We start from the raw sequence: 25,003 nt of genomic DNA, 5'->3' as shown, positions 1-25,003 counted from the left end.
ACATATTCTATTCTTATTGTAAATAAAAGTGACTCCAAAATGACACAATGCATTATTTACCATTAATTTCTATTGGGCAAAAAATTATCTGAAACACAACCCAAACGAACTGCAAATGCGTCCAGCAAGTTTGTAGAGTCAAAAGCTTGATTTAATCATTGCATGCTAGGAATATGGGACCAATTACTAAACTTTTGACTACTTCATTTATAAGAATCTTTAGGTGTCAATCATTTTGATCCCTACCTTTTTGAGGAAAAAAAACAAAAATCTCTATGCAATTGTATTAGTATAAAATAATACAATTTATTTTCTACAGTCAAGGGTGTCAATCATTTTGAACCCCACTGTACGCATTCAAAGCTCTGTTTTACAAATTTAAGAATGTGTGACATGTTGATGGCAGAGTTTGGGGTTGGCATTAATTTCAACCTGGTACTGTGTGTAAATAATATCCATACTGCACTCTGTTTCTGTCTGCACAGGTTTAAGAATGGGGGACAGTTTGATGGCAGAGTTTGGTGCCGCAGCTTCCTATCTGCGTAAGTCAGACAAGGAGCGTATGGAATGCCAGACTAGACCCTTTGACATAAAGAGAGAGTGCTATGTGCCAGACCCTGAGGTTGAGTACGTCAAGGCCACAATCACCAGCAGAGATGGGGCTAAAGTCACCGTTGATACTGAGTTTGGAAAGGTAAATATTTTACTATTAAAAATCTTCTTAAAATATACTTTTGGTCATGTAGTGTATGTGGACACCTGTTTGTCGAACATCTCATTCCAAAATCATTGGCATTAATATGGAGTTAGTCCCCCCTTTGCTGCTATAACAGCCTCCAGTCCACTGGGAAGGCATTCCACTAGATGTTGAAACATTGCTGCGGAGACATGCTTCCATTCAGCCACAAGAGCATTAGTGAGGTCGGGCACTCATTAGTGAAATCAGGCACTGATATTGGGCGATTAGGCCTGGCTTGCAGTCAGTGTTCCAATTCATCCCAAATGTGTTCAACGGGGTTGAGACCAGGGCTCTGTGCAGGCCAGCCAAGTTCTTCCACACCAATCTTGACAAACAATTTCTGTATGGACCTCGCTTTGTGCACGGGGGTATTGTCAAGCTGAAACAGAAAAGGGCCTTCCCCAAACTGTTGCCACAAAGTTGGAAGCGCCGAATTGTCTAGAATGACATTGTTTGCTGTACCGTTAAGTTTTCCAGTCACTAGAACTAAGGGGCCTACCCCAAACCATGAAAAACAGCCCCGGGCCATTATTCCTCCTTCACCAAATTTTACAGTTGGCACAATGCATTCTCCTGGTATCCAGATTCGTCAGTTGGACTGCCAGGTGGTGAATCCTGATTTATCACTCCAGAGAATGTGTTTCCACTGCTCCAGAGTCCAATGGCGGCAAGCCTTACACCATTACAGCTGACGCTTGGAGATGCATAGTGATCTTAGGCTTGTGTGCGGCTGCTCAGCCATGGAAACCTATTTCATGAAGTTCCCAACGAACAGTTCTTGTGCTGATGTTGCTTCCAGAGGCAGATTGGAACTCGGTAGTGAGTGTTACAACCGAGGACAGACCATTTTTACGAGCTACCCTCATCAGCATTCGCCGGTCCCGTTCTGTAAGCTTGTGTGGCCTACCACTCCGCGATGAGCTGTTGTTGCTCCTAAACGTTTCCAATTCCCAATAACAGCACTTACAGTTGACCAGGGCTGCTTTAGCAGGGCAAAAATGTGACTTGTTGGAAAGGTGGCATCCCCTACGACAGTGCCAAGTTTAAAGTCACAGAGCTCTACTGGAGATTGCATGGCCGTGTGCTCGATTTTATATACCTGTCAGCAACGGGTATGGCTGAAATAGCAGAATCGACTAATTTGAAGGGGTGTCCACATTGTTGTACACTATATATATAAAACTAAGAGCAGACTTGAGATCTTTAACTTTCATGCAAATCAGGGATTACATGTCAATTGATAATTTGTGAAAAATCAAGATAGGATTTGTCTCAAAAGTGAATACCTCTTCACCTTGAAAATGAAACAAAATCATTTAATTTGCCCATCTTTCAGACTGTTACTGTGAAGGAGGATGACGTTCACCCCCAGAACCCGCCAAAGTTTGATAAAATTGAGGACATGGCGATGTTCACCTTCCTGCACGAGCCTGCTGTGCTGTTTAACCTCAAAGAGCGTTACGCAGCCTGGATGATCTACGTAAGTCAAGCCTGACTGCTAATATCTCCATTAAATCAAACATTCATTCAAATGAATGAAACTAAATCTGCATCTCCCTCGTCTTCCACAGACCTACTCAGGGTTGTTCTGTGTCACTGTCAACCCCTACAAGTGGCTGCCAGTGTACGATCAGTCTGTTGTCAATGCATACAGAGGCAAGAAGAGGACAGAAGCTCCTCCTCACATCTTCTCCATCTCTGACAATGCCTACCAGTACATGTTGTCAGGTAAAATATCACTTTTCCTTTTCATCTACATTGGCATATCAAATCATTTTTGTATAATGACACATTTACTGATACTTCTCTTTCAACAGACAGGGAAAATCAGTCTGTTCTTATCACGTAAGTACATCAACCAAAGGTTATATTGATTTGAGGCTATTTAAAATTAAGATAAATTCTGAGACGTTTGTATTTTCAATCCCAGCGGAGAATCCGGTGCTGGAAAGACTGTGAACACCAAGAGGGTCATCCAGTATTTTGCCAGCATTGCTGCTGTCAGTGGAAAGAAAAGTGCTGCAGAAGAAAAAAAGGTAAACAGAAAATAGAATGCAAGTAAAACTTTTGTTTTACTTGTCGGAAAGCTCAAGTCACTTGTCCTTGAAAAGAGTAACAATAAAATAACTAGAACGAGGCTATATACAGGGTGTACCAGTACCGAGTCAATGTGCGCGGGTACAGGTTATGACCTGTCGAGCCAGTTGCGGTGACACAGGAGTGCCGGTGGAAAGTTATTTTAGGATATCGGACATGACAATGTCATTAATACCTGCTAAATAGTTAACTAGCGAGATAGCCAATTCAAAACATATTGTGTAGTTTGGCTGGTTATCTAGTTAGCATGTAAATCTTGGTGGGCAAACTCTATAAAAATGTTTGGGATATATGCCAGCAAAGCCACTACACAACACAATACATTAATTGCACTAAAACGGTGACAAACAGTGCCCACAAACTGTTAGGGCCTACATAAAGCTGTCCCGAGAGCGAAGGTTTCTTACATTTAGCCTCATTTAAAAAAAAACATAGCTGATATGGCTGACTTGCTTAAATAAATGTGGTTTCTACTGACTCCTTGTGGATTTGTGTAACTCGATAAAAAGCATTCTTCTTCAATAATGACAAATGCCGTTTTGACTTTTTAGCCATTATTGAACATTATTACATTTTTGTTCTGTAGATTGTCATCAAAGACTGTCATTCTCTGGATTTACGGTGCTTTCAAGACAACTGGGAACTCTGAAAAAACAGGGTTGAATCATGATATCAGGGATCTTTAGGTCTGGAAGTCAGCGCTCTAGAAAGAGATCCAAGTTCCTGACTGGAATTCTGAGTTTGACGACCGTTCAAAACACAATAACCCAGTCAGAATTAATTCCCCCCCCCCCAGAGTTCCCAGTTGTCTTGAACACACTGAAGTCGGAGATTTCCCAGTTCTGAGTTCCGAGTGGTTTTGAACCAGGCAGAATCCATGATGGATTGACAGAGTGGCCAATGTATTCAACCATTTCTGGCCCATGGTGTTGCTTGTGAATGTTTATCCTTTTAAGCTCGGAAAAGAGACCATTTCAGACAGATGTTTTCAACCCTTAAACCCAGACTTGGACCACACACCCTCTCCACCGAATTGCAGGCAGGGGAAGCAAAATAGTTGTTGTTTTGCATCGCAATTAGCCACTCATTCCTTCCAATTCATTCCTTCCATTGTTGAATTTGCGATGTATGACTTTTGTGTAATGTTTATGTCCAATGACCGATGAGCACCAATACGTTTTGTGTATAATTTATCTTCATATGACAGAGATTGAAAAGATTGTCGACGTGATTCATGATGATGACTGCTTGCCTAGCTAGCTAGCTAAGATTTTGAAAGTATGATGTTGACATGATGTTGACAACAGTCCAATCAAAGCTACTGTAGATATAACGTGATTTGACATCATTTTATCCTGACCTTGAGCCTTCTTGGACAGGCACATCTAATGTAAATCTATGGCAGCACCCTAGGGGGCTTGAACTACCTAGCTCTCCCTGAAGATTCTGCGATGAGCTAGTGTCCCCATGAGTGACAGAACACAGCCAATCACAGCGCAACTAGAGAAAATGACCAACTATGCTCTGTGCTTTCGCTGGCTGCCCCTCCACCACAGGAAGCACTGAGCTAGGCTGAAACAATTTGGACCTGTCTTACTCAAGAGAACATGTTTGTATCCGGCTTTATTAACTAAATTATTTATTTTATTTTTAACATTGTTTGCAAACTGATATGTAACGTTAATTAATTCCAAAATGACATTCAAAATGGGCAAATAAATAAATACATTAGCTAAACATGTAGGGCTCAAAACAGGTGGGTCTCTGCCCCACCTGCATTGAATGATGGGTTGCCACTGTCTGTTGTTGTCTCTCTCTCTCCTCTGGCAAAGGCCCACTGGCACATGTAGGTGACCTTTCCAGGATTTTCATTGCTGATCAAAATGTTGGTATAATTGCGGAAATAACTCACTAACTAGCAATGTGGCTTTCTCGCGACTGCATGATTGAAAGACCGCTCATGCTCGTCAATGAAGGCCTACAATAATTACACTCTGATTTGCTCTGCAGAAATTGGGAGAACAGTGTGAAACACATTGCATCCAGAGGACACTGATCCACTGATGACACACATTGCGGTTATTCTGTGATTATTTTTACTTGTCCAGTCGGTCAACTTAAATCTACATTCTTCTTTTCCAAACGTTAATGTCGAGCCCTGTGATCATCAATATCTATCCTAAATGTTAAAAAATTAATGGCTGGTTGAGCATATCAAATAAAATTAAATGTAATTAGTCACATGCGCAGAATCCAACACTTTACAGTGAAATGCTTACTGACGAGCCCCCTAACAAATAATGTAGTTAAATAAAAAATACAGATAAAAATAAGAAATAAAAGTAACAAGTAATTAAAGAGCAGCTGTAAAATAACAATAGCGAGACAATATACAGTGGTTACCGGTACAGAGTCAATTAGCGGGGGCACTGGTTAGTTGTGGTAATATGTACATGTAGGTAGTTATTAGTGACTATACATAGATGATAACAGAGAGTAGCAGGGTTGTAAAAGGGGCAATGCAAAAAAAGCCATTTGATTAGATCCCATTTTATTAATGTAGTATTGGTGTTCATTGCAGCATTTTCACACTGTATGGATGTTGGTTTCTAGGGGACACTGGAAGATCAAATCATCCAGGCCAATCCTGCCCTGGAGGCTTTTGGTAATGCCAAGACCATCAGGAATGACAACTCCTCTCGATTCGTAAGTTTGGTCTTTGTGTGCAGTCAAAGAACATTCAAATCTTATCATAAATGTTCATCTGATCTACTATCTTCTGTATTTGAATTTTATAAGGATAAGAATTTTATTAGGATCCCCATTAGTTGATGTCATGACGTCAGCTAATCTTCCTCGGGTCCATCAGCTAATCTTCCCTTTTGGGACTGTATGTGTGCAACAGACCTGGGTTTAAATACTATTTGTTTTATTTAAAATACTTTCAGTGTTTAATTGAGCCTACCAGATAGGTGGGATTTAAACCCATTCAAGCTCAATCAAGCACACCGAAGGTATTCAAAAAGAAAACAATTACTACTCCCAGATCTGGTGTGCTCATTCATTTCTGCTTTTGACAATAACTTACAGGGTAAATTCATCCGAATTCATTTTGGAGTCAGTGGGAAGCTTTCGTCTGCTGACATTGAGACTTGTGAGTACAATAGTATATTTGCTCAGAATTGAAGGTCTCTTTGACAGGAAACACATTAATACCAAAAGCACTTTTCCATACTGATCAGATCTACTGGAGAAGTCACGTGTAACTTTCCAGCTCAAGGCTGAGAGAGATTATCACATCTTCTACCAGATCCTGTCCCAAAAGAAACCAGAACTGCTGGGTGAGTATTAAATCATCAAACTGTGTACTGAGCAGGCTGGAGGTCCATTCTGAATTAAACTGAACATTTCTGATCAATTCCAATTAAATTCTTATGGTGCAGCCAGCGCATGCAGTGTGCTACCCCTCATTCCCAACCGTAAAACTCACCACATAATGTATTGTGATTTATGCCTTAATATTTCCTTTGTCTATGAGAAAGTTGCAATTATTTAAATGCCATTTAAGCACACAACATTGACATTTTGATGCACGAAAAACTATCTCCAGGTGCAGTTTTTCTAAACTTGATTAAGACTAATTTGGCGTCCTGTCTATTTCTAATATTACTGTTGTCTTGTTATTTTTGTACAATGCCAATTTTCCTAATAGTATGTTATGGCCTATTCCACAGCCTGAACACAATTAAACTGTGCTGTTCAAACATTTTCAGAGATGCTACTCATCACCAGCAATCCCTATGACTACGCCTTCATCTCCCAAGGAGAGATTGCTGTAACTTCCATTAATGATGCAGATGAGCTAATGGCTACTGATGTGAGTAAAACATACTGTATACACTGAGCGTCAAACCCTTAGGAACACCTTCCAAATATTGAGTTGCATGCCCTTTTGCCTTCAGAACAGCCTACAATTCATTGGAGGATGGACTCAACAAGGTGTCAAAAGCTTTCCACAGGGATGCTGGCCCATGTTGAATCCAATGCTTCTGAAAATTGTGTCAAATTGGCTGGATGTCCTTTGGGTATTCTCGACAAACACGGAAGACTGCTGAGCGTGAAAAACCCAGCAGCAGTTGAAGTTCTTGATACTCAAACCAGTGCTCCTGGAACCTACTACCATACCCCGTTCTAAACGCACTTAAATATTTTGTATTGCCCATTCAACCTCTGAATGACACACATACACAATCCATGTCTCAACTGTCTCAAGGCTTAAAAATCCTTCTTTAACCTATACCCTCCCCTTCATCTACACCGATTGAAGGTGACATTAATAAGGGATGAAATAATTCACTGAACTCACCAGGTCAGTCTATTTCATGGAAAGAGCAGGCGCTAATGTTTTGTACACTCACTGTTTGTGGTAATAATCCAGTTGTATCCAACTCTCTCTCCAATACAAAACAATGGCTTTTATTTCGGAACTAGGATGCCTTTAATGTGCTTGGATTCTCCCAAGAAGAGATTAATGGCATTTATAAGCTGACTGGGGCCATCATGCACTACGGCAACCTGAAGTTCAAGAATAAGCAGCGGGAGGAGCAAGCAGAGGCAGATGGCACTGAGGGTGAGCACTGATTAAAAACCTCTCACTTTAACATAAAGTCATATCTGAAAAATCTGACGCTCAGAGTGCCTCCTCCAACCATAAAACTTTGCCTTTCCAGATATTGACAAAGCTGCATATCTGATGGGCCTGAACTCTGCTGACCTGGTCAAGGGGCTGTGTCACCCAAGGGTCAAAGTAGGAAATGAGTGGGTCACCAAAGGTCAGAGTGTCGACCAGGTGAGTCTCAAAAAAGTTTTACATTTCCAGGAGATAATGATTTTGAGCATAAAACTTCTGTCTAGAGTTGCTAAAATGTTCATGCCTGTGATTCCCCATTGATGATGCCTTTTAGTCCAAGGCCTGATATACATCTGGGAAACTGTCCCTATGCGTTTATGTGGAGTCTATGTTTTGGTAAATTATTTTCTCAATATTTTTTTAGGTTAACTACTCCATTGGTGCACTGGCAAAGAAAATTTACGAGAACATGTTCCTCTGGATGGTGATAAGAATCAACCTTTCACTGGACACGAAGAACGCTCGCCAGCACTTCATTGGTGTGCTGGACATTGCCGGCTTTGAGATCTTTGATGTGAGTGATTTGACAAAAGGCCACGTCATGAAACAATTCATCTAAAACATTACAGCTGACAAAATAAAGTAACTGTAAACTTCTATTTCAGTTCAACACCTTTGAGCAGCTGTGCATCAACTTCACTAATGAGAAGCTGCAACAGTTCTTCAACCACCACATGTTTGTGCTGGAGCAGGAAGAATATAAGAAAGAGGGTATCGTCTGGGAGTTCATTGACTTCGGCATGGACTTGGCTGCCTGCATTGACCTCATTGAAAGGGTTGGTGTCTTCAGTTTTGCAGTAGTTTAATTTATATGATTGAATCTTTAGGATTTCAAACATTACACGGGCAATCTTCATAAAAGTGCTTCAACAACAAATGATTCTAATTTATTTTCCCCTTCCAGCCCATGGGTATCATGTCCATCCTTGAAGAGGAGTGCATGTTCCCCAAGGCCAGTGATTCTACATTCAAAGCTAAGCTGTATGACACCCATCTGGGAAAAAATGCATGCTTCCAGAAGCCTAGGATTATTAAGGGTAGACCAGAGGCACATTTCTCCCTGGTTCACTATGCTGGCACTGTTGATTACAACATTGGTAACTGGCTGGTGAAGAACAAGGACCCGCTGAATGAGACTGTGGTCGGACTGTTCCAGAAGTCAAGTCTTAAGTTCCTGGCCAACCTCTTTGTGGGCTATGCTGGTGCAGAAGGAGGTACGATGTGTTTTTATCGGCAAAGACTACAAATCACTAAAATAAATACAAATGTACATGACAATCGTATATTTAATTGATGTCATTATCATACAGCACCTGAAGAAAAAGCAGCTGGAGGAAAGAAGAAGAAAGGCTCTTCCTTCCAGACTGTGTCTGCATTGCACAGGGTAGATCTGACTTTAAATCAATATACTTCTGATGTTTTCAAATGGCAGAAAATAACAAATGTATTATATTTGTCAGTTTGTTGTGGATTGGCATGTTAGCATTAAATGCCATTATGACTCGTGAGGGAGTACTGGGAGTCATTTATGGAAAATTCTACATTTGTCATACTTACAGGAGAACTTGGGTAAACTCATGACCAACTTGAGGTCTACTCACCCTCACTTTGTGCGTTGCCTCATCCCCAACGAGACCAAGACTCCTGGGGCCATGGAGAATCCTCTGGTCATGCACCAGCTGCGCTGTAACGGTGTGCTGGAAGGCATCAGGATCTGCAGAAAGGGCTTCCCCAACAGGATCCTGTATGCTGACTTCAAACAAAGGTACAAACCATTATGCATTTCCTGTCCAAAATAAATTCAACTGTTTACCTATTCAAGTGTTCCATTTTTGAAGATAATTGCTTTCTGATTTAAATTCAGATACCGCATCCTCAATCCAAATGCTATCCCTGAGGGTCAGTTCATGGACAACATGAAGGCAGCAGAAAAACTGCTGGGCTCTCTGGACATTGACCACACCCAGTACAGATTAGGACACACGAAGGTACGTTCTCTAAATAGATGAAAAACAACAGCAGCAATTATGGGGTCCAAGCATGACATTAAGAATACAACACCATCAGGTCGACCGGCGCAATGCCACTTGCTGATATACCACTGATCATGCTTACTACATATCATCTGTCTCTAGGCCAAATGGATCAAGTCAAGAGATACAAATATATACTTGGTGTAGCGCCACCATGTAGTAAATCCAGATCTGGCTACATATAAGATATTAAAAGCATTGTGCACATACTGGTTGAGATAGACCGTGCCAAATGTTTTAAATCTTGGTCAACATGCTGGTTGTAAAATACATTTCTCATTCTAAGGCCACCTTGTGGTTAATTTGTGCCTTTTTCGCACAGAGGCAAGACATCAACAATCTAAACATGACTATAAACATGGGGGATAACACATTCAAGTTATTTGTGGTCAACTGGCAGAAAAATACAATCCTACCGAATACAAGATGATCCAACCACCACATTATGGCCTTTGTGTCTCATTAGGTGTTCTTCAAGGCTGGTCTCCTGGGTACCCTTGAGGAGATGAGAGATGACCGTCTCGCTCTTATCATCACTGGAATGCAGGCCCGATCACGTGGTCTACTTGCCAGAATTGAGTTCCAGAAAATTGTTGAACGCAGGTTGGAATAAGAGTAAATAAAACTTCTGCAGACAATATGGTGGAGGTGGAAAAGGGTGTATAAGAAGCTACTTCTGTTCCATTTCACAGGGACGCCTTGCTTGTGATCCAATGGAACATTCGTGCCTTCATGGGTGTCAAGAATTGGCCCTGGATGAAGATGTACTTCAAGATTAAACCTCTGCTGAAGTCAGCAGAGACTGAGAAGGAGATGGCGAACATGAAGGAAGAATTCCTGAAGCTTAAAGAGGCTTATGCTAAAAGTGAAGCCCGTAGAAAGGAGCTGGAAGAGAAGATGGTCTCCCTTATCCAAGAGAAGAATGACCTGCAGATCGCTGTCCAAACTGTGAGTAACTTTAACTGCACCACAGTTACGTTTCTGCACTCACATCCTTTGTCAAAATTGCCTTAGCTAACTAGAGAAATGTAAAAACAGAGAAAGAGGAGACATAATTTGCTAAATAGGTATGTACAATCAGCGGAGCATTTGTAGTCTCCAAATATTTTGCCACCAAACAAACTTCTGAGCTTTGGAGAATTTGATATACTTAAAATATATTGACACATTGACAGTCAGAAGACACTATTGGTGATGCTGAAGAGAGATGCGAGGGTCTGATCAAGAGCAAAATCCAGCTTGAGGCCAAAGCCAAAGAGCTGACAGAAAGACTGGAGGATGAGGAGGAGATGAATTCAGAGCTGACTGCTAAGAAGAGGAAGCTGGAAGATGAGTGCTCAGAACTCAAGAAGGACATTGATGATCTGGAGCTCACTCTGGCTAAAGTGGAGAAGGAAAAGCATGCCACAGAGAACAAGGTAAAAGTTGTTCTTCATTATTGTATTGTTAAAACTCCAATTGATTGTTTTGGATGAAAACGTAAAGACATTGATCCGTTTCCTTAGGTTAAAAATCTTACTGAAGAGATGGCAGCTCTGGACGAAATCATTGCTAAGCTGACCAAGGAGAAGAAGGCTCTGCAGGAGGCTCATCAGCAAACGTTGGATGACCTGCAGAGTGAGGAGGACAAGGTCAACACGCTGACCAAGGCCAAAGCCAAACTGGAACAGCAAGTTGATGATGTGAGTACCAAATAGGAAATAAAAAATTACAACAAAATAAGTAAAATCCTAAAATAGCCTACTGCACAATATTGTTTAATATATCCTTTATCAGCTTGAAGGGTCTCTGGAGCAAGAGAAGAAGGTCAGGATGGACCTTGAGAGAGCCAAAAGAAAGCTGGAAGGAGACTTGAAGTTGACCCAGGAGAGCCTAATGGACCTGGAGAATGACAAGCAGCAAATGGAGGAGAGAATGAAGAAGTAAGATCACAAATAAAAAAATGCTTATTTAATATTATTCAGTAGAAAATGCTTTCTCAATAAGCATGTTCTTCTCAATAGGAAGGACTTTGAGATGAGCCAACTCAACAGCAAGATTGAGGATGAGCAGGCCATGGGTGCCCAACTCCAGAAAAAACTGAAGGAGCTGCAGGTATTTCAATAGCATTATTGAAAAGGGAATCTTTCTGTTACACTTGCAGAGTTGTAAAGTAACGAATTACAACTACTCTCGTTAATGTAATTTAGTAGCTTTTCCGAGTATTTTTCAAAGTCAGTCATTTTATTCTAGTTGAGGAAAATGTTTTGTAACAGTATTCTACTTAAGGAAAATATTTCAGTAATCCTTGCACCCCTGATTTTAATTGCTTTGTATGTTTAATTTATTTTAAAATATTGCCTTGTTGAAATTCATAAAATAAACTAACTTAGATCCTACTGTACATTCATTTCCTAGAGTACTTTTTCAATTTAATGCATGGAAAATATGTGGAACAACATTCAGATAATTAGCTCATTTTGCTAAGGTTATCAAGCTTAATGAAGTACCCAGAGTACTTTTAAAATGATCTACCGTTTACGTTTACTTGAGAAGGATATTTCAGTACTCTTTCCAGCATAGTACACTTGACACTTGTTCTGTAAATCGTAATTCCCTCCATTGCAGGCCCGCATTGAGGAGTTGGAGGAAGAGCTTGAGGCTGAGAGGGCTGCCCGTGCCAAGGTGGAGAAACAGAGGGCAGACTTGGCCAGAGAGCTGGAAGAGATCAGTGAGAGACTGGAGGAAGCAGGTGGAGCCACTGCTGCCCAGATTGAGATGAACAAGAAGAGGGAGGCTGAGTTTCAGAAGGTGCGCAGAGACCTTGAAGAGGCTACTCTGCAGCATGAGGCTACAGCTGCCGCTCTGAGGAAGAAAAATGCTGACAGTGTGGCTGACCTGGGAGAGCAGATTGACAACCTTCAGAGAGTGAAGCAGAAGCTGGAGAAGGAGAAGAGTGAGCTCAGGCTGGAGTTGGACGATGTGGCCTCCAACATGGAGCAGATTGTCAAGTCTAAAGTATGCGGTATCACTAAGCAATCAAAACGTGTTATCTGCACATGCTTTTAAATGATGCAATCTAGTGACGGTGTTCTGTCATTCAAAAAACAAATCTGTTTTTAGACAAACTTGGAGAAAATGTGCCGCACTCTCGAGGACCAGATGAGTGAATACAGGACGAAAGCTGAGGAAGGACAGCGATCCATCAATGATTTCACCATGCAGAAAGCAAAGCTTCAAACTGAGAATGGTATATTAACTAAAAATCTGGACATTCACATGAACAGCAACAACAAATAACCAAATAAGTAATATAATTTGAAATAATTAGAATTGCATTAAAACAGGTGAACTTGCCAGACAGCTGGAGGAAAAGGACTCTCTGGTCTCCCAACTGACCAGAGGTAAGCAGTCCAACGTTCAGCAGATTGAAGACCTCAAGAGACAACTGGAGGAGGAAGTCAAGGTATTTATACTAAAAATGCAGTGTCAATAATCGACTTCATTTAACCTCCGGCATAATTTGATTCTTTACAAAAATGTCCTTACCAGGCAAAGAACGCACTTGCCCATGCAGTGCAGTCTGCTCGCCATGACTCAGATCTGCTGAGGGAGCAGTATGAGGAGGAGCAGGAGGCCAAGTCTGAGCTGCAGCGTGGCATGTCCAAGGCTAATGCTGAAGTGGCTCAGTGGAGAACCAAGTATGAAACTGATGCCATCCAGAAGACCGAGGAGCTTGAAGATGCAAAGTAAGGACGTTTTCTTACTTTTAAGGCTATTCAACCTTGGCTGAATTAGTGACACACAAATGTACATGAATGATACTTGTATTACCTGACATAGAGTGCATTCGGAAATTATTCAGACCCCTTGACTTTTTCCACATTTTGTTACGTTACAGCCTTATTCTAAGATGGATTAAATTGTATTTTTCCCTAATCAATTTACACACAATACCCCATAACGACAAAGCAAAAACAGGTTTTTAGAAATGAATAGCAAAAAAATTATTGAAACATCCGATTTACATTAATATTCAGACCCTTTACTCAGTACTTCGTTGAAACACCTTTGGCAGCGATTACAGCCTTGAGTATTCTTCGGTATGACGCTACAAGCTTGACACACCTGCATTTGGGAAGTGTCTCCCATTCTTCTCTGTAGATCCTCTCAAGCTTGGGTGGGGAGCGTCGCTGCACAGTTATATTCAGGTCTCTCCAGAAATGTTCGATCAGGTTCAAGTCCGGGCTCTGGCTGGGCAAATCAAGGACATTCAGAGACTTGTTCCGAAGCAACTCCTGTGTTGTCTAGGCTGTGTGCTTAGGGTCATTGTCCTGTTGGAAGGTGAACCTTTGCACCAGTTTTAGGTCAGAGTGCTCTTGAGCAGGTTTTCATCAAGGATCTCTCTGTACTTTGCTCCGTTCATCTATCCCTCAATCCTGACTAGTCTCCCAGTCCCTGCCGCTGAAAAACATCCCACCACGATGCTTCACCGTAGGGATGGTGCCAGGTTTTCTCCAGACATGACGCTTGGCATTCAGGCCAAAGAGTTCAATCTTTGTTTCATCAGACCAGAGCATCTTATACTCATGGTTTGAGAGTCCTTTAAGTGCCTCTTGGCAAACTCCAAGCAGGCTGCCATGTGCCTTTTACTGAGGAGTGGCATCCGTCTGGAAATTCTACCATAAAGGCCTGGTTGGTGGAGTGCTGCAGAGATTGTTGTCCTTCTGGAAGGTTCTCCCATCTCCACAGAGGAACTCTGGAGCTCTGTCAGAGTGACCACAGGGTTATTGGTTACCTCCCTACAAAAGGCCCTTCTCCCCCGATTGCTCAGTTTGGCCAGGCGGCCAGCTCTAGGAAGAGTCTTGGTGGTTCCAAACGTCTTTCATTTAAGAATGATGGAGGCTACAGTGGTCTTGGCATCCTTCAATGCTGCAGATATTATTTGGTACCCTTCCCCAGATCTGTCCCTCGACACAATCCTCTCTCAGGGCTCTACAAACAATTCCTTCGACCTCATGGCTTGGTTTCAGCTCTGACATGCACTGTCAACTGTTGGACCTTATATAGACAGGTGTGTGTCTTTCCAAATTACATCCAAACAATTGAATTTACCACAAGTGGACTCCAGTCAAGTTGTAGAAACATCTCAAGGATGATCAATGGAAACAGGATGCACCTGAGCTCAATTTCGAGTCTCATAGCAAAGTGTCTGAATACTTATGTAAATAAGGTTGTTTTTTTTTAAAGAAATTTGCTAAAATTGATAAAAACCTGTTTTTGTTTTGTCGTTATGGGTTATTGTGTGGATTGATTATTGTGTATTGAGTAGATTGATGAGAAAAATATATAATTGAATACATTTTTGAATAAGTCTGTAACGTAACAAAATGTAGAAAAAGTCAAGTGGTCTGAATACTTTCCGAATGCACCGTACAAAAAAGGCAGATGTCTTAAATATTTCTCATCTATGTTAATCCAGGAAGAAGCTGGCTCAGCGTCTGCAGGATGCAGAGGAGGCTGTGGAAGCTGTTAATGCTAAATGCTCCTCCCTGGAGAAGACGAAACACAGACTCCAGAATGAGATTGAAGATCTCATGGTGGATGTGGAGAGATCCAATGCAGCTGCTGCCGCTCTGGACAAAAAGCAAAGGAACTTCGACAAGGTAAGACAATTAATTGTAGACAAGTCCAATTAGCCTTCATTATAGTACATGATAGGGGCAGCAGGTAGCCTAGTGGTTAGAGAAGTAGGCCAGCAACTTCAGACTGGAAAACCTGGTGCAGAGTAAGCCAGTAACCGGAGGTTTGCTGACATCATCCTACCATCGCCTGCAGGTGTGCCCTTGAGCAAGGCACTTAACCCCCTATAATTGCTTCAGGGGCACAGAACTGCGGCTGACCCATTGCTTCTTGCAACTGTGTGTCTCGAGGGCTTGGGTTGTGACCGTCTTTCCTCTGTAAGTTAATGGACGATAAAGTACATCTTGTCCTAATCATATACTGTACTGAAACCACTTATCTTTCTAGGTCCTGGCTGAGTGGAAGCAGAAGTTTGAAGAGGCTCAGACTGAGCTGGAGAGCTCCCAGAAAGAGGCCAGATCTCTCAGCACTGAACTCTTCAAACTCAAGAACTCTTATGAGGAATCTCTGGATCATCTGGAGTCCATGAAAAGGGAGAACAAGAACCTTCAAGGTCAGAGGATATGCATTATTAGATGCATGGCATAGGGGGAGCCCACGTTTCATGGGGGGACACGGGACCTTCCTTGATTTGAAGGGCACAATTCACAATTGTTACACTGATCTAAAACAATGCATACATCCGCGATGCTTTAGGATAGAAAACAAGCAGCAAACTGACAGAGAAAGGCAAAACTCTGATGAACATGGGAATGTATTTGGTTGTCTCTATGACATTCAGAAGCTGAGCCATGACCTTCTAAAGTCGAGGAGTTAAAAAAATTGTACTTTGTTTGGGAAGTCATCTTCAGTGAGGGCCCAAAAAGGTGACACGTTTTTTTTTGCACAGAAACTTGCTGCTTTAAAGTGAACATTTCTAGTGACTTTCAGGCTTGATCCCTTCTTGAAATGCAGGTTTAAACTGTGTACTAATTAAACCACAAGGATTATTATCGACATGATCAGTCTCTGTGTAAACTAAAAACTGGTTAATGTGAACCTAACTCATAGCTAAAAATGTTAAGGAAAGCTATCAAATGTTATTTGTTGCCTAGGCTTTACTGCAAATGACACTCAAGTCCACAGAATAAACAACTGATACTGCAGTTAGCCATGACAGCCTTTATAATAGAACGCATGTGACCACAAACACACACTAAATATTGCACTTGGGAAAAAAACATTGTAAAGTACAAACAAACATCCATTCTATTTCTGCTCTATTACAGTGACTACGATTATAGTCGCAGTGGTCTAAGATACTGCATCGCAGTGCTAGAGGTGTCACTACAGACCCTGGTTTGATCCCAGGCTGTGTCGTAGCCAGCCGCGACAGGGAGACCCATGATGCGGCGCACAATTGGCCCTGCGTCGTCTGGGTTTATTTGGAGGGATTGGCTAGCCGGGATGTCCTTGTCCCATCGCGCTCTAGCGACTCCTTGTTGCGGGCTGGGTACATGCATGCTGACTTTGGTCGCCAGTTGTATGGTGTTTCCTCTGACACATTGGAGCGGCTAGCTTCCGGGTTAAGCGAGCAGTGTGTCAAGAAGCAGTGCAGTTTCGCATTGCTTGAGCACGCATGGCTCTCGACCTTCGCCTCTCCCGAGTCCATATGGGAGTTGCAGCGTTGGGACGGTACTCTAACTACCAATTGGATATCTCGAAAAAGGGGTAAAAAGTCAAAACAAAAGAAATATATAACATTCACTGAGTAAAAAGTAAAATAATCACAAAATGTTACAGTATGTGAAGTTCAACACAACAAAATGTGAGAAAAAGGGAAAGTGTATGGTGTTCCTTTCACCACTATAGTGGCATCCAACTTAAGCCAGGCCCAGCTCCAGCTACACTTGATTCCTGAAACCACTTGTTTAACAAGCAACGCCTCATTTTCACCAAATTCTTTCATTCTGAAAATTAACCACATAGAGGGAAAACATTAGTTTATATCTATATCTATTTTTGGCCACCGATTGTGGCCAAATGTATAATTTTTTTTAACCTATATTTAACTAGGCAAGTCAGTTAAAAAACAATGACGGCCTAGGAACTGTGGGTTAACTGCTTGTTTAGGGGAAGAACGACAGATTTTTACCTCGTCAGCTCGGGGATTCGATATTGCAACCTTCCGGTTACTAGTCCAACGCTCTAACCACCTGCCTTACATTGCACTCCATGAGGAGCCTGCGTGGCAGGCTGACTACCTGTTACGCGAGTGCAGCAAGAAGCCAAGGAAAGTTGCTAGCTAGCATTAAACTTATCTTATAAAAAAAAATCTACCTTAACATAATCACTAGTTAACTACACATGGTTGATGGTATTACTAGTTTATCTAGCGTGTCCTGAGTAGCATATAATAGATGCGATGCCTGTTCATTTCTCATCGATTCACAGCCTACCTCTCCAAATGGGTGATGATTTAACAAGCGCATTCGTGAAAAAAGCTCTGTTGTTGCACCAATGTGTACCTAACCATAAACATCAATGCCTTTCTTTAAAATCAATACACAAGTATATGTTTTTAAACCTGCATATTTAGTTAATATTGCCTGCTAACATGACTTTCTTTTAACTAGGGAAATTGTGTCAAATTGTGTTCCGTGCAAGCAGTCAGGGTATATGCAGCAGTTAGGGCCACCTGGCTCGTTGCGAAGTGTGTGAAAACCATTTATTCCTAACAAAGACCGTAATTAATTTGCCAGAATTGTACATTATTATGACATAACATTGAAGGTTGTACAATGTAACAGCAATATTTAGACTTTGGGATGCCACCCGTTAGATAAAATACAGAACGGTTCCGTATTTCACTAAAAGAATAAACGTTTTGTTTTCGAAATGATAGTTTCCGGATTTGACCATATTAATGACCTAGGGCTTGTATTTCTGTGTTTTATTATGTTGTAATTAAGTCTATGATTTGATATTTGATAGAGCAGTTTGACTGAGCGGTGGTAGGCAGCAGCAGGCTCGTAAGCGTTCATTCAAACAGCACTTTCGTGCGTTTTGCCAGCAGCTCTTCGCTGTCCTTCAAGCATTGTGCTGTTTATGACTTCAAGCCTATCAACTCCCGAGATTAGGCTGGTGTAACCGATGTGAAATGGCTAGCTAGTTAGTGGGGTGCAAGCTAATAACGTTTCAATCGGTGACGGCACTCGCTCTGAGACCTTGAAGTAGTTGTTCCCCTTGCTCTGCAAGGGCTGCGGCATTTGTGGAGCAATGGATAACAATGCTTCGAGGGTGGCTGTTTTCGATGTGTTCCTGGTTCGAGCCCAGGTAGGGGCGAGGAGAGGGACAGAAGCTATACTGTTACACTGGCAATACTAAAGTGCCTCTAAGAACATCCAAAAGTCAAAGGTATATGAAATACAAATGGTAAAGAGAAAAATAGTCCTATAATTCCTACAACCTAAAACTTCTTACCTGGGAATATTGAAGACTCATGTTAAAAGGAACCACCAGCTTTCGTATGTTCTCATGTTCTGAGCAAGGAACTTAAACGTTAGCTTTTCTACATGGCACATATTGCACTTTTACTTTCTTCTCCAACACTTTGATTTTGCATTATTTAAACCAAATTGAACATGTATCATTATTTATTTGAGGCTAAATAGATTTTATTGATATATTATATTAAGTTAAAATAAAAGTGTTCATTCAGTATTCTTGTAATTGTCATTACTACAAATAAATAAATAAATAAAAATTGGTTGATTAATCGGTATGGGCCTTTTTCGGTCCTCCAATAATCGGTATCGGCATTGAAAAATCATAATCGGTCGACCTCTAGTCAGTAGTGATCAAAACGTCCATATTAGACAAAAACATTTATAAAAAATTATCATCGGATCTATACGAATCAAGTATGTTACCTATTTTGGATTCAAAACTAATTTCGCCTAAAGGTGACTAGTTTGCATCCCTGTATCTTATACAATGTGACTCTGTCACTATCAAATCTATTCACTTTCTGAAAAAGAGAATATGTATAATTAAATTGAGTTTATATAAATTATCATAATAAAACATATTTGGTAGCGGAATAACACTTGGGGAAACTGGGTCAATTTATTATCCTTCTTCTTATTTTTATTATCCTTCGTCTTCTTCTCCTTCTTCTTATCACTAAATAGCATAACCTAGACAATTAAAGATGGAAAATACAACAACATCAGAGATAACAAATATTCTGATGAACAATTACATTTTTCCACAGAGGAAATTTCTGACCTGACTGAGCAACTTGGTGAGGGAGGAAAGAGCATCCATGAGCTGGAGAAAATCCGTAAACAGCTGGAGCAGGAGAAGGCTGAGATACAGTCTGCTCTAGAGGAAGCTGAGGTAAGAATAGAAAATATTTACTGATAGTGAAAGTTCCAGAATTGAATTGTAAAATCTTCTAAACTATGGGTGGCTGTGGTCTCATAGGGCTCCCTAGAGCATGAGGAGGGCAAGATCCTGAGAGCACAGCTGGAGTTCAATCAGGTCAAAGCTGACATTGAACGGAAGCTGGTGGAGAAGGATGAGGAGATGGAGATGAATAAGAGGAACCAGCAGAGAGTGGTGGATACCCTGCAAAGCTCCCTGGAGTCAGAGACTCGCAGCAGGAATGAAGCTCTCAGGCTGAAGAAGAAGATGGAGGGAGATCTCAATGAGATGGAGATCCAGCTCAGCCAGGCCAACAGGCAGGCAGCAGAGGCCCAGAAGCAACTTAAGGGTCTTCATTCCCATCTGAAGGTAACACCTCCACACCATTGTGAATTAAAAACATTGCTTGTGCCTTCACAAAAAGCCAAACCACACTGTGAAACAAAATATAGTAAAATCATAAATTCTCTCTACAGGATTCTCAAATGCAGCTGGATGATGCTCTTCGTGGCAATGATGATCTGAAGGAGAACATTGCTATTGTAGAGAGACGCAACAACCTGATGCAGGCTGAACTGGATGAGCTGAGAGCCATGGTGGAGCAGACTGAGAGAGGCCGCAAACTGGCTGAGCAGGAACTGCTGGATGTTAGTGAGAGAGTTCAGCTGCTGCACTCACAGGTAAGACGGTAATAGATAACAATTCGTGTTCTCCTTAAAATGTCTGCGATTTGAGATTTGCTGAGGTTATATTAAAAGGAATTTGTCATATATATGTGTAGAACACCAGCCTGTTGAGCCAGAAGAAGAAGCTAGAGGGTGACACATCCCAGCTTCAGAATGAAGTGGAGGAGGCTGTGCAGGAGTGCAGAAATGCTGAGGAAAAGGCCAAAAAGGCCATTACTGATGCTGCCATGATGGCAGAGGAGCTGAAGAAGGAGCAAGACACCAGTTCTCATCTGGAGCGCATGAAAAAGAACATGGAGCAGACCATCAAGGACCTGCAGCACCGCCTGGATGAAGCTGAACAAATTGCCATGAAAGGTGGCAAGAAGCAGATCCAGAAGCTGGAGTCCAGAGTAAGTGTCTGAGGCCCAGCTACATAATCTTCTATTAATTCTAAATAATTTTTTCATATTTATAGTCATATTTCTAGCTTTAATATTAAAAGCAGTGGTAACTAACAACGTAAATGGAATTAATGTGTTAACATTCATAATTTCTTTCTAGGTGAGGGAGCTAGAGAGTGAAGTGGAAATGGAGCAAAGGAGGAGCAGTGATTCTGTGAAAGGTGTCCGTAAATATGAGAGACGCATCAAGGAGCTCACCTACCAGGTACATCATATATTTTAATTTGACAGTGCATTATTAACACGCTAAGAATCAAATGTAAGACACACCAATGACAATTATTTCCTTTATTTTTGGGGACAGACTGAGGAAGACCGTAAGAATTTGTCCCGTCTTCAAGACCTGGTGGACAAACTGCAGCTGAAGGTCAAATCCTACAAGAGAACTTCAGAGGAGGCTGTAAGTAGAAAATGTTCCATCACCCAACTAATACATCTGTAATTCTCAAATTGTTGTGTTTTCTAAAAACTTAAATCATGCTTAAAACATTTCACAGGAAGAACAAGCCAATTCTAATTTGGGCAAGTTCCGCAAGATTCAGCATGAACTGGATGAGGCAGAGGAGAGGGCTGATATTGCTGAGTCTCAGGTTAACAAGATGAGAGCCAAGAGTCGTGATTCCGGCTCCAAGGTCAGTAAAGTTACTTTTTCAAGAGTCTAAAAGGATCATTTGCAAACATCCCATGTACTGTAGTGTAGATGGCAAAAAACTAAACTTGGAATAGCTTTAAGGCATATTACATCAAATAGCTATTCGCATTATCGTTATTTATATTCCTGTTTTTTTTAGAGGAATTCCCCTTTAATTTAATTGTGTCTCATCCTAAAATTGTTTTAGATTACTCCTTGAATTTGTGCCACAAACAGGTTTAACAATTTTCTGCAGTACATCCTGTAGTTGAAGAGCAGCAATCTATTGAACTTAGTAGGAAATCAAATAAATGTATTGCCCAAGATTATCATAATACATTAACAAAATCCATCAGTGATTCGTATTTTCCTTAAACTTTCTGAAGAGGCAACGCAGGAATGCCCCTTTCTTTGTGTGCGTGTTTGTTTACCACTTTGTGTAGCTGTTAGCGATGATGCTAATAATGATAACCGTCATCTGGTAGATGGAAAGGGTTTCCCAAAAGCGTTCTCAATTAAATGTTAACTACAAAGTAAGCCTACCTGGTATCATGATAATTTGCATCAATCCAGTGGCGATTTTTTTTTAGCAAACTCCGTAATTACATGTGTGGTACAGAAACACCACTAACCAAACAAGTCTCTTGCTGGTGCCCAGTTTAATTAAATGGTATCTGAACCCAAAAATGAAAATGTATTAGATTTTTCCCAGACCTCAAAAGTGGTCTCCTGATGTAGTTAAACCATTGCTGTGGACTTAGAACATCCAATTTAGTTGTTTTTCTATTAAAAATGTGCAATTTTGAGAGCAAAAAACAGAAAAAACTGGGCAAAAAACAGAAACCTGGATTGACAAAATGGGAAAAAATGAATTTGGAAAAAAACTGAATTAGGCAAAAAATTTAACAGATTTCATAACTTATTTTTTTGGGACCATTGAATTATTTAATTGCACATAATTGCTCTAAAATAGCATTGCACTTCTGTTGTCATCATCATTTTTTTATTTACCTTTATTTAGCTAGGCAAGTCAGTTAACAAATTCTTATTTACAATGACGGCCTACACAAGCCAAACCCTAACAACACTGGGCCAATTGTGCGCCACCCTATGGGACTCCCAAACACGGCCGGTTGTGATACAGCCTGGAATCGAACCAGCGTATGTTGTGACAACTCTAGCACTGAGATGCAGAGCCTTAGACCCCTGTGCCACTCGGGAGCTTGAAAATTAAGCTTTTTTTCCGCTGAATGTGTAGGAAAGGAAAACTATAGTCGCATGCCCCTGATCACTCTATTGAAGCAAAAGAAACCTGTGGACTTTCAATATAAAACGCAAAACTAAATGGTTTAAAACATTTTTTTGATGGTCTGATGGTTTTAAAAATATAGATTTCTAAAAACTAACACAAACCATTTACCATAATATACAGTGCCTTGCGAAAGTATTCGGCCCCCTTGAACTTTGCGACCTTTTGCCACATTTCAGGCTTCAAACATAAAGATATAAAACTGTATTTTTTTGTGAAGAATCAACAACAAGTGGGACACAATCATGAAGTGGAACGACATTTATTGGATATTTCAAACTTTTTTAACAAATCAAAAACTGAAAAATTGGGCGTGCAAAATTATTCAGCCCCTTTACTTTCAGTGCAGCAAACTCTCTCCAGAAGTTCAGTGAGGATCTCTGAATGATCTAATGTTGACCTAAATGACTAATGATGATAAATACAATCCACCTGTGTGTAATCAAGTCTCCGTATAAATGCACCTGCACTGTGATAGTCTCAGAGGTCCGTTAAAAGCGCAGAGAGCATCATGAAGAACAAGGAACACACCAGGCAGGTCCGAGATACTGTTGTGAAGAAGTTTAAAGCCGGATTTGGATACAAAAAGATTTCCCAAGCTTTAAACATCCCAAGGAGCACTGTGCAAGCGATAATATTGAAATGGAAGGAGTATCAGACCACTGCAAATCTACCAAGACCTGGCCGTCCCTCTAAACTTTCAGCTCATACAAGGAGAAGACTGATCAGAGATGCAGCCAAGAGGCCCATGATCACTCTGGATGAACTGCAGAGATCTACAGCTGAGGTGGGATACTCTGTCCATAGGACAACAATCAGTCGTATATTGCACAAATCTGGCCTTTATGGAAGAGTGGCAAGAAGAAAGCCATTTCTTAAAGATATCCATAAAAAGTGTTGTTTAAAGTTTGCCACAAGCCACCTGGGAGACACAACAAACATGTGGAAGAAGGTGCTCTGGTCAGATGAAACCAAAATTGAACTTTTTGGCAACAATGCAAAACGTTATGTTTGGCGTAAAAGCAACACAGCTGAACACACCATCCCCACTGTCAAACATGGTGGTGGCAGCATCATGGTTTGGGCCTGCTTTTCTTCAGCAGGGACAGGGAAGATGGTTAAAATTGATGGGAAGATGGATGGAGCCAAATACAGGACCATTCTGGAAGAAAACCTGATGGAGTCTGCAAAAGACCTTAGACTGGGACGGAGATTTGTCTTCCAACAAGACAATGATCCAAAACATAAAGCAAAATGGAATGATTCAAAAATAAACATATCCAGGTGTTAGAATGGCCAAGTCAAAGTCCAGACCTGAATCCAATCGAGAATCTGTGGAAAGAACTGAAAACTGCTGTTCACAAATGCATAAAACATAAAATACAATGGAATGATTCAAAAATAAACATATCCAGGTGTTAGAATGGCCAAGTCAAAGTCCAGACCTGAATCCAATCGAGAATCTGTGGAAAGAACTGAAAACTGCTGTTCACAAATGCTCTCCATCCAACCTCACTGAGCTCGAGCTGTTTTGCAAGGAGGAATGGGAAAAAATGTCAGTCTCTCGATGTGCAAAACTGATAGAGACATACCCCAAGCGACTTACAGCTGTAATCGCAGCAAAAGGTGGCGCTACAAAGTATTAACTTAAGGGGGCTGAATAATTTTGCACGCCCAATTTTTCAGTTTTTGATTTGTTAAAAAAGTTTGAAATATCCAATAAATGTCGTTCCACTTCATGATTGTGTCCCACTTGTTGTTGATTCTTCACAAAAAAATACAGTTTTATATCTTTATGTTTGAAGCCTGAAATGTGGCAAAAGGTCGCAAAGTTCAAGGGGGCCGAATACTTTCGCAAGGCACTGTACATACTGTTGAAGTTTCCAACCATATAATTTGAAGCACACAGTATATGGCAGTATCAAATGTTTTCCTTCACACAGTAATATAAAAAAAATGCTAATGATCAATCCATCTTCTCTGTCACAGAAAGGAAAGGATGAAGAGTGAGGCCAAGAGTTGTGATGCCAGCTCTCAGGTCAGTTCTTTCCATCAAAAATAATTATATTGATTAGAATTTTCAAATTCCCTCATGTCAACAGCTTCCACCTCAATAGCTTTGTAATTATTTGATGTCAAACAGCTATACTATCATTGACATGACATATTTTTATACTCACTGAGTGTACAAAACATTAGGAACACCAGCGCTTTCCATGACATAGGCTAAGCAGGTGAATCCAGGTGAAAGCTATGATCCCTTATTTATGTCACTTGTTAAATCCACTTCAATCAGTGTAGAGGAAGGGGAGGAGCCCAGTTAAAGAATCATTTTAAAGCCTTGAG

General features: G+C 40.9%; 1 protein-coding gene across 1 annotated transcript; it reads left to right on the top strand.

Annotated features, from left to right (window-relative positions):
- The first annotated feature begins 485 nt into the window (after positions 1 to 485).
- On the top strand, positions 486 to 24,695 carry LOC110535214 (myosin-7). The gene is made up of 37 exons (XM_021620083.2): positions 486 to 694; positions 2,076 to 2,219; positions 2,311 to 2,467; positions 2,557 to 2,584; positions 2,670 to 2,775; positions 5,450 to 5,542; positions 5,927 to 5,990; positions 6,079 to 6,177; positions 6,610 to 6,713; positions 7,328 to 7,466; positions 7,567 to 7,685; positions 7,891 to 8,040; positions 8,132 to 8,302; positions 8,431 to 8,740; positions 8,837 to 8,910; positions 9,086 to 9,291; positions 9,391 to 9,514; positions 10,026 to 10,162; positions 10,252 to 10,507; positions 10,735 to 10,977; positions 11,065 to 11,241; positions 11,336 to 11,481; positions 11,563 to 11,653; positions 12,167 to 12,556; positions 12,662 to 12,788; positions 12,886 to 13,004; positions 13,091 to 13,287; positions 15,021 to 15,204; positions 15,569 to 15,734; positions 19,437 to 19,561; positions 19,649 to 19,957; positions 20,065 to 20,268; positions 20,370 to 20,666; positions 20,818 to 20,922; positions 21,022 to 21,117; positions 21,215 to 21,349; positions 24,647 to 24,695. Exons 1-37 carry the CDS (start codon positions 494 to 496, stop codon positions 24,665 to 24,667), a joined length of 5,814 nt encoding a protein of 1,937 aa, XP_021475758.2. The 5' UTR covers positions 486 to 493; the 3' UTR covers positions 24,668 to 24,695.
- The last annotated feature ends 308 nt before the right edge of the window (positions 24,696 to 25,003 follow it).

The sequence above is a fragment of the Oncorhynchus mykiss genome, chromosome 11 (assembly GCF_013265735.2).
Source record: "Oncorhynchus mykiss isolate Arlee chromosome 11, USDA_OmykA_1.1, whole genome shotgun sequence".
In the NCBI taxonomy this organism is placed as follows: domain Eukaryota; kingdom Metazoa; phylum Chordata; class Actinopteri; order Salmoniformes; family Salmonidae; genus Oncorhynchus; species Oncorhynchus mykiss.
Note: the sequence above shows the minus strand (reverse complement) of the source record. Positions and strands in the feature narration are given on the sequence as shown.

What these genes read in the sequence shown, in the direction of transcription:
- LOC110535214 (XM_021620083.2), top strand. Translation starts at nt 494, where the DNA reads ATGGGGGACAGTTTGATGGCAGAGTTTGGTGCCGCAGCTTCCTATCTG. An exon ending in TGCAGATCGCTGTCCAAACT is followed by an intron (nt 10,508 to 10,734) that starts GTGAGTAACTTT and finishes ACACATTGACAG; the next exon opens with TCAGAAGACACTATTGGTGA. An exon ending in GTCTTCATTCCCATCTGAAG is followed by an intron (nt 19,958 to 20,064) that starts GTAACACCTCCA and finishes TTCTCTCTACAG; the next exon opens with GATTCTCAAATGCAGCTGGA.